This window comes from Pituophis catenifer, unplaced genomic scaffold (assembly GCF_029215685.1).
Source record: "Pituophis catenifer annectens isolate HBS135680 unplaced genomic scaffold, rPitCat1.0.hap2 SCAF_3, whole genome shotgun sequence".
Classification (NCBI taxonomy): Eukaryota; Metazoa; Chordata; class Lepidosauria; order Squamata; family Colubridae; genus Pituophis; species Pituophis catenifer.
The window spans coordinates 71,185,511-71,195,735 of record NW_027256883.1 but is presented as its reverse complement, the minus strand read 5'-3'; the positions used below and the strand labels follow the sequence as shown (position 1 = coordinate 71,195,735).

The following is a 10,225-nucleotide window of genomic DNA, read 5'->3' as shown; positions in this document are numbered from 1 at the left end:
TGAACCAAGCTTGAAAACCTTAATTTATATTAATATGTTAAACTGCTTTAACTCTCCCTCATGTGATTAAAAAAAAAAAGTCTGAAAAGACAAACCAAAAACAAGTTAACCTTTTATATCTACTTCTTCTGCTTGGGATTTTTTAAATTTTCTTCCAGTTATTGGCTGCAGTTTTTTAGGGCTTTCCTTGCACCACTGACCCCCCCACCTTGTTTCCAGCTCAGAGAATACACAAAAGCGGCTATCACAGATATACAAGAACAAACTCACACACCCGAATTAAAAAAAAAAAAAAAGTAACATTAATGCTTAAATGAAAAAGGTCCTCTCCAAATAATTAAAATATTTTTTTAAAAAAAAATCATCTAATTTGCTTTAAAAAATATCTACGATACCAAAAGACCTAATAAAGTAGTAAGGCACTCAGACCAGTATATAATTGTAGTCTTTTGCATTATTTATACTGAAGGGTTTATGGCACTGAATCCAGACTGCCATACATCCTCCCCAATCCCATCCACCCATCGCCCACTCCTGGGTCACCACAGCAGGTTGACACAGCAGCAAAGGAAAGCTTGCTCTGTCAACTTTAATCCTGTGTCTTGGATCAGGTTGCTGGGGTGCCGCTGAAGCCATAGCTGTCATTCAACTTCCAAGAGCTGAGGCGCATTCTCTGCAGAGGCGAGGATATGACTCATGGAGGATTTCTTGTTCTGGATCTCCAGCAAGTCCTGAATGAAATCAGAGGAGCTCTCCCGAACGGCCTTTCCTCGAGACTCCTGCTCTTTCGCTGTCGATTTCGGCACGTTCTTGCTTGGCTCGGCAAGGCCTAAACTTGAGGCTTTCCCAGCTGGCTTATCTTCCTTACAAGAGTGATCCTTGGTGGCGTTGGCCATGCTTTCTCTGCGGCTCCTGGTCACTGGAGAATGGCTTCCAGGCCCCACAAGGGCATCGCCCTCATTTTCCGAGATGGGGTTTGTGCTGCTGGGGAGAGACTCGTTCTCACTGTCTTCTTCCCCTCGTGAACGGGTGTCCTCTCTATCACTGTCCTTCTCATGATTCTTGGCACTTTTTACCTTCTGATGGATGCGCTGATGACGAACCAGGCTGTGTTTCAACGTAAAGGTCCGTTCGCAGGTTTGACATTTGTATGGTCGCTCCCCTGGGATCAAGGGAAAAAGAGACAAAATCAAAGGTCAGACATTCCTTCATCCCTAAGAGGGTCCTTCCTTTCTTGCTTGGGATGACCAGTGACAGATCCTCTTTAAGGTGTACAGAATTAGCAAGGCTGACTAGGGGCAAAGGAGAAGTGTCTACCATGAACACTGGGGCAATATCATGATTTTTAATCCATTTCTCCTGAGGCCTACTTAAATGGCCATATTTTACCCAACTAACTCTAACCTGTATGATATAACCTAACAATTATATCATACAGTATATCACAGAGGTGAGTACACCTGCTCACCTTTTGTAAATATTTAAGTATATCTTTTCATGTAACAACATCAGAGGTGGTATTCAGCAGGTTCTGACCAGTTCTGGAGAACCAGTAGCGGAAATTTTGAGTGGTTCGAAGAACCGGTAAATACCACCTGTCTGGCCCCGCCCCATCTATTCTCTGCCTCCCAAGTCCCAGCTGATCAGAAGGAAATGGGGATTTTGCAGTAACCTTCCCCTGGAGTGGGGAGGGAATGGAGATTTTACAATATCCTTTCCCTGCCATACCCACCAAGCCACGCCCACCAAGCCATGCCACACCCACAGAACCAGTAGTAAAAAAATTTGAATCCCATCACTGGACAACACACAAAATATTTTTTGTGTTTTGGGCCCCACACTTTGGGCCCCATTTCGGCATTATCACTTAGGGATGTACTCACTTTTGTTGCCAGCGATTTAGACAATAATGGCTGTGTGTTGCTTTATTTTGAGGGGACAGCACATTTACATTGTTATACAAGCTGTATACTCACTACTTTACATTGTAGCCAAGTGTCATTTCTTCAGTGTTGTCACATGAAAAGATATACTTAAATATTTACAAAATGTGAGGGGGTGTACTCAGTTCTGTGACATACTGTATGAATCCACGCTGTAATTTAAGTAGTAGAAATTCCACCATTACCATCATTTTTGTCTTATTTTTAACAACAAAAGCAACATGGTGCATTTTAAATGTTTTCAATTACAGCTATCACATTCCTTTTCACATAAAAATTCCAAAATGGCTTTATCCTTGGCCAGATTCAATCCCCTCAGCAGTTATTGAGGGAAGATACTATAAGGTGCCCTTTGAACAGAGACTGTGACCACACAGTAGACAAATAATTGAAACAATGGAACATGCAGAGGCTCATATCAATAGCACTTACACTTATATATTGCTTCACAGTGCTTTACAGAGTCAGCATTTTGCCCCCAACAATCTGGGTCCTCATTTTACCAATTTCGGAAGGATGGAAGGCTGAGTCAACCCTTGAGCCATCGAACTCCTGGCAGTGAGCAGAATTAGCCTGCAATACTCCATTCTAACCACTGTGCCACCATGGCTCCTCACCAGGAATTAGTATTTCCATTCTTTACTAAACATCAAGATCTTTAGAAGCTGGATGACTACTTCAAAAAACTGATTGTTTCATTACAATCCTTTCAGATATAGGGTTTGCTGATGATAGGAGCTGAAGACCCTTGACAATGCTGCTAGGAGAAAGATTTGTGCATTTGTCCCTACTGATAGGAACAGGAAGAAAATGCTCTGCTCCTCTCACACTTTACCTTTATAAATGTCTATCTAATCATGTCTATATACAAAAGTCTGCATTTTGTTGTGGTTTTGAAAAAATAATCCAGATAGATACCGTTTCCTCCAAAATAAGACATACCCTGATAATAAGCCCAATCAAGTTTTTGAGTGCATGGCAATAAGGCCAAGCGCTTATTTCAGGGTTCAAAAAAATATATAAGACAGGGCCTTATTTTCAGGGAAACACGGTAGATGGATGGATGGATGGAGTTTAGATAGATAGATAGATAGATAGATAGATAGATAGATAGATAGATAAAGCTTAGATAGAGGATGGATGGATGGATGGATGGATGGATGGATGGATGGATGGATAGATTGATAGATAGATAGATAGATAGATAGATAGATAGATAGATAGGTAGGTAGATAGATAGATAAGGGATGGACGGACGGATGACTATCTGACTCTACTGAATACACAGAAGACTGGAAAATTAGCTCTTATAAAGAAAGATAAGAGCTTAATAGAGGGAAAAATGTAGTTTCCATTATCTTCGCCTCATTTGGCTTCCCTTTTTTTTTTTTTTAAAAAAAAAAAGGGAAGTAAGAATGAAGCACTCCACTTTATCAAAGGTGTAAAGTATTTGGTCTTCAATGGTAGATTGCAAACGAAGTGCCACTTCATGAGTTGTTACGACCGGTTTTCATTTTTCCCTAGATTCATCTTACACGTTTTATCTTTTTAACTTTTTTAAGAGAGTCTTTTGAGGCTGCAAAGAAAAATGCCTTGTTATCATAGCTACCTGAATTTCACTAGATTTGATTTAAACTTTCTACATAATCTATGATAGCTTAGAAGATGGGCAACTATCATAACTCACACAGTTTATTTTTTATTTATTTATTTATTTATTTATTTATTTATTTATTTATTTATTATTTATTTATTTATTTATTTATTTATTGGTTCAATTTATATGCCACCCTTCTCCGGAGACTCAGGGCGGCTTACAATGCGTTAAGCAATAGCCTTCATACTTTTGTATATACCTGCTTAGTAGGGCTTTCGGCCCCCCCAAGCAGTGTTCTTTTTTGTACAAAGTCAGCTTATTGCCCCCACAATCCGGGTCCTCATTTTACCTACCTCAAAAGGATGGAAGGCTGAGTCAACCTTGAGCCTAGTCAGATTTGAACTTGCAGTAATTGCAGGCAGCTGCAAGTGCTACTTAACAACACTTTAGTCTGCTGTGCCACCAAGGCTTTATCCTTCATTTTTAAGCAACATGCCAAATCCTTACAACAGGGGAGAGACAAACCCCGTTTTTAAATCATCTTACAAAATCTTTGCTGTTCCACACAGATCAATGCGTGATTAATGACCAAAGACATATTTGCAGAAAAATAACTTCTTTCGCTAAATTTAATTCAGAGTAGAATGGATAGGAAAAAGACTGAAATGTAGGCTGTCGTCTTTCAAAAACCCACAGATATCTATTGCAAGAGCTCTTGCTTAATTCAGAGTCAATGTGATTAGATTGCTAAACTGGGGAACTCCCTGAATGACTGCCAGACTGAAGCGTAGGAAATTTAGTAAGTGACCTGGGATAATCACCATGTCTTGGACCAATCATCACCTCCACGTCTAGCCTGGATCACTGGTAGTTGAGAAGATTAGAGAACCACCTAGTTTGTCTTCCTTAGGACAGAGAAGGAAAACCCATCATGGCTCATGAGCTTAATCTTACCTAACAGAGCTTTAAACAAGGCCTCTCTCTGCCAAGATTGCCAATGACACATTTCCAGGCAGCTAAGCTACAGCACCTGCAAGGGTGGCTTATCTTGGCTTCCTGCTGCCTTCAGCGAAGAGCCCAGATTGGGCATGACCACTCATGCAAGCATTCAAAAGCACCCGTATATTCAACCCAACCATTGAAGGCATGAGAATTCTGAAGGCACTTTTAAGCAAAGACGGCAATGTTGTCTCTCTCCTCTATTCCTTCTCCGTTAGCCTGAATATGGGTGACAAATCAGATAGATGGGCTGTATATTAACTAACCCAGAGAAAGTAAATATAGGCAGTTCTCCATGTACAACAGTTCATTTAGTGACCGTTCAAAGTTACAACGACACTGAAAAAAGTGACTTATGACCGTTTTTCACATTTATAACTGTTGTAGCATCCCCATGGTCATATGACATGTCCTGGAGTCATGTGATCAGTTTTTGTGACCTTCTGACAAGCAGAGTCAATGGGGAAGCCAGATTCAATTAACCACCGTGTGGTCACTAACAACTGCAGTGATTCACTTAACCACCGTGTCAAGAAAGGTCGTAAAATGAGGCAAAACTCACTTAACAAATGTTTCAGTTAGCAACATAAATTTGGGGCTCAGTTGTGGTTGTAAGAAGAAGACTACCTGTATTTGGGATTTTGTCAGGCCAGAAGCTTTTCTCTCCCATATTTTGTGGCCTTCAATTCAGAAGTGGTATTCAGTAGGTTCTGACCAGTTTCTGGAGAACCGGTAGTGGAAATTTTGAGTAGTTTGGAGAACCGGTAAATACTACCTCTGACTGGCCCCGCCCCCATCTATTCTCTGCCTCCCGAGTCCCAGCTGATTGGGAGGAAATGGAGATTTTGCAGTATCCTTCCCCTGGAGTGTGGTGGGAATGGACATTTTACAGTATCCTTCCCCTGCCACGCCCACCAAGCCACGCCCACAGAACTGGTAGTATAAAAATTTGAATCCCACCACTGCTTCAATTCCAACTGAGCTCCCATCATTTGACATGGAATCTCACACCAAGTGGTTTTGTACAAAACTGCAGATCTCTTGAAATACAGACACAACTTGCTAATAAATACTGAACTTCTGAGGGGAAATCAAACAGGCTGCAAAGTAAAAGTTGAGATAAACTACCTATAGTAGAATATGCATCTAACTTATATGTCCTACTGTTCAAGGTACTAAGAATTTATGCAGGATCCTAACCTAAGTTTGCAAAAGTGGGCTCATGCTAAATAATTTTATGCTAAAATAAGTGTTTTGGAAAGTTGCCATCTTCCTTCTTTATGTTGCTCCAAATATTTCAAACTGCACATTGCCAGAAACCTGAAGTTAGTTCTACATATTACTCGGTGCGCAAGGGAAATCAAACACTTAAAATAACAGGTTTTGCCTTATGCAGAATCTGACAGTCCCACCTACTGTAGTTCAGCAGCCTCTGAACAGCCAGTTTTTTAAACAGTGGTGTTTCCTCAGTTTAACAAAACATCTTATGGGTTCTATCTGGAACCTCTGAATATATTCTATCACAGAGTAATTATGTTACTGCAAATAATCCTCAGTGGCCCCCATGTACCTGTGTGGGATCTCATATGCCGAGTCAAATCTTGTAGAGACCAAAATCTCTTGTTACACACTGTACAGACTTTCTTCCTTTTGTCTGCTTTGGATTCACTCTTAGTGCCCGCACCAGGCTTTGGCTTCCGGTCTTCATCGCTCTTTTCAGAAGATTTTCTTTCCGTGCTCTCTCCCTCGGAGATGCTTTCGCTCTCCTCATTTTCCCTTCCTGTTGCCTCACCATCTGTGGGAGACTCAGCGCCCTTAATGTCCTTTCCAGGCTCTTCCTGTTCAAGAGATGGGTCCTCTTGCATGACAGGGACACGGGCTTGGTCTCCACTTTGAACAGGTTTACTTTCATCCTCACTGCTCTTTTCATCTTTCCTGTCGTCATGTGCATGGGCTTTTTTGTGCCGGCTAAGAGTACCAGCAAATTTGAAGGATTTCCCACATGTATCACAGGTGTGTTTATTTTCAGACTGAGCCCCGTTGCCTGGGTTTTGATCATTCTCAGCCAGCTTGAATTCCATGAACTTGCTAGCAAAATTGAGGTCCAGGCTTTTGTTGCTGACTGAATCTTCTTCTGGTTCGTCTTCCCCCTCACTTAATTTCCCTTGTGCAGCCTCCTCGCCTTGGGATAGATCCATCTTCTCCTCTTCTTTGGGACTGCACTCAGGTTCTTCTAGAAACTCAGTTGCTTCCTCTAGGTGGTCTCTCTCCCCAGAGGTCAAGTCGAGTGCTTCATTTCCTGCACTTGTATTTTCTTGGTCAGACTGACTATCTGCAAGAGAGAAGAAAGAAATATTGACTTCTTCAACACTCAAGGAGGCCCCATCAAAATCAACTTTCTGTAATACCATCGTCGACTATGTTTATCTGTTCTCTAGTCTTTTGTGTCTTGCATGTAGGACATTCAGCAATATATAACAACAATATTCTTGTATTCCAAACTCAATACAAGGACAATTGTGTGATGCCAAATATGTCAGCTTAATTCAAAAATGAACAAACAGTAACCTGGTGTATGAATGCTTGAGCCCTGTGCAGTAATTTCATCAATTCATGTGCAATACTTCATATGCTATGACATTCTGGGAAGATTAATAAATCCAAATGTGTTTTTTCTTAGCGACATGATAGAAATGTGAAAACAATGGAGCAAGCTATTTAATTAATGGGATCAGACTCAAAGAAATCATAGTTCCCCATAGTTAAATTGTTGTTGATTTATCTGTGGATACTAAGGAGAAAAAAGTGGAATATACTATTAGCAAAGTTACTAGAATTTTGATGAACTTTTTGTCACGTTCATGAACTATTTCCTTTAATCTAATGGAAGAAAACATGCACAACAAACAGTATTCTGCAAAGTTTTGATTGAACAGCTGGACTATTTATGAACAAATTCATCAACATCTGACTGAAGGTCCTTGAATTAATCAGTGACTTTCACTAGAGGCTTCTGAATCAAATTTCAGTCCATGGAAACCATGATGCAGGCACCCTTTTAGCATTCCTCTGTTCTCTGAACTACATCAGGGAGACTATTTTTAGAATTGGTGCTCCTTCCCTATCCTTACAAGCTAATCCTATATTCCTTCTGGTACTCCCAAAGAGAGACACATAGCAACATCATTATATCTCTTCCAAAATCCCAGGGATTATATATTTAGTTTGTCTAAACGAAGTCATCCTTTTAAATATTTCACTTTTGGGGGAAGGAAGAGGAGGGGCAAAGAAGCTTAGTCAGAGTGGAGGGTCAGTATGGTAGTTAGTTCTCGACTTAAAAACAGTTGGTTTAGTGACCATTCAAAGTTACAACAGCACTGAAAAAAATGAGACTTATGACCCTTTTTCACACTTATGACCATTGCAGCATCCCCATGGTCACATGAACAAAATTTCAGATGCTTTGCAACTGACTCATATTTATGACGGTTGCAGTCTCCCGGGTCATGTGATCCCCTTTTGCGACCTTCTGACAAGCAAAGTCAGATAACAACCATGTTACTAACTTAACAATGGCAGTGATTCACTTAACAAGAAAGCCATAAAATGGGGCAAAACTCATTTAACTCTCTCGCTTAGCCACAGAAATTTTGGGTTCAATTGTGGTTGTAAGTCGTGGACTACTTGTATGGTGCAGTGGTTTAAGTAGTTAGACCAGGGTTGGGAAAAGGCAGGCTGAAGTCCACCTTCAGCCTTGCAATCGCTCTGGGTGACCTATGGCTGGTAACTCTCTCTCAGACCTACCCACTTCACAGGGTTGTTGGGAAAACTGAAGGAGGAAGTGCTATTTGTGTCACCCTGACTTTGTGAAGAAAAGATGGGATACAAACCTAGCCAATTAACCATTTCCTTTTTATCTTCAGCACGCTTCATCAGGCTGGATATAAAGACTAGAGGAATGATGAATGGAACAAAAGAATACCTACTTAGATGTACAAAATGAGCAGACTGTTTTGTAACTTTCTGGTTGTTTCTAATAAAGTTCTAGCTAGCTGTGGATTTTTTTCTTCACCCATCCTCGCCTCCCCAACCCCCAAACTTTAGCTAATGTTGCAGCATAATAGGCTATGTAATCCTGATTAGATTTGGTATTGATAGCCATTCTGTTTTTTAGAATGCCTTCTATACGTTACAAGAACGAACAGTCTCTAGATAAAAAGTCTAAACCCTTTGAGTTTTTTGAAAGCTCAATAGCGACTTAGAAATTAAAGGGATGTCGGAATGCTGATAAAATAACGTTTTAGATCCTTTTTGTGCTGATTCATCGAGTCTGCATTTATGAATGACAACAGGACAACCTTGAAAGACCAGACAAAGACAGGCCACAAATCAAGAGGCTATGCACACAGTTTTAAACACATGAAAAATAAAATGCAGGCATTTCAAAACAAAGGGGGGGGGGGAGAGAAAGTAGGCTACGGAAATAAAACAGTATCATTGGCTACAGATAAAATTCTATAACAGAATACCTGATCTGAAAATTCATGTGTTCTTAACGAAGTAACAGCAATAAAACCGTAGTTGATTGATGGAGGAAAGAGCCTATGTTTGAAACCTTTATTCAAGTAATCTGTGGGCAGGCATTTAAGCATGTTTTGTCTTTGAAATGGGAATGGGATAGGGATGAGGGTGCCGCAACTCCTCCTTGAAGCTAACATTTGATAGCTTGCTCAAAATTTCCCAGCATCCCCAAATGTCCTCACCTTTAAGGACTATCTGCAGAAGAAACTCCATAATTGCGCAAATGCTCTTTGGCAGTTCAGCAGGATCAATATAGCTTTCTTCTCCAGACTGAAAAATAACTTTTCGCACTATTTCTTGGGAGTGAAAATATGTATATACATATGTATGTATGTATGTATGTATTGAATTTTTGTCCCACTTTTATGACTTTATAAGTAACCCAAGGCAGCAAACATACACAATACTCTTTCCTCTTCCTAATTTCCACACAACTCCTCCTCTGTGAGATAGGTTGGATTGAAAGAGTGCACGGCTTCAAGTCAACCAGCTGGCTTTCACATCTAAGGCAGGACTAGAACTTGCAGTCTCTTGGTTTCAAAGCTGTTGCCTTAACCACTACACCAAACTGGCTCTCTATATCGTACTGCGCTGCACTGATGAAAAGATTACACTCTAATAAATGATATGAATAGCCAGAATCCATCTTGCAAAATAAAGGGCAGTTAAGTCCCTAAAAAGCTTTTCAATTTATAAACCAGCCAGTGTTGATTAACTGAATCTCTCAGTTCTTTTCAATAGAAAGAGTGCTTGACACCTATTTTTTCTTTCTTAAGACGAAAGCTTTGTATACATCTCGCAGGCCAATGCAACAAAAAACTCGAAAAGCCTTATTTAATAAATGAGATTTTAAAAACTAGATTTGGTTACTAAGAAGCTGAAGCCCTTACTCCCATTGGTCTCCCCATTAAAGTGTGATTTTAATATATTGTTTCACATATGAATTCTATTATTTCTCAATTTTTGAATAACATTTTCCAGGTTTCCTTAATTTCTCCCTCATTAAGGATGTTTTGAGATTACAGATGTTTTGATTTTACAGAGTTTCAGCCTGACCGGTGGACAGAAAATAGATTGAGGTCTACTAGCAGATCTGAGTGATTTT

At 40.1% G+C, this 10,225-nt stretch overlaps 1 protein-coding gene across 2 annotated transcripts in view; it reads right to left on the bottom strand.

The window, feature by feature from the left end:
• Positions 1-518: 518 nt before the first annotated feature.
• RREB1 (ras responsive element binding protein 1) overlaps positions 519-10,225 on the bottom strand; it is a 70,316-nt gene continuing 60,609 nt past the window's right edge. For both annotated transcript variants that reach the window (XM_070942524.1, XM_070942523.1), the window contains 2 exons: positions 6,110-6,871; positions 519-1,162 (listed from right to left, as the gene is read on the bottom strand). In XM_070942524.1, the coding sequence (XP_070798625.1) occupies positions 642-1,162; positions 6,110-6,871 (1,283 nt within the window). In that variant the 3' untranslated portion in view covers positions 519-641. The remainder of the gene's footprint in view (positions 1,163-6,109; positions 6,872-10,225) is intronic.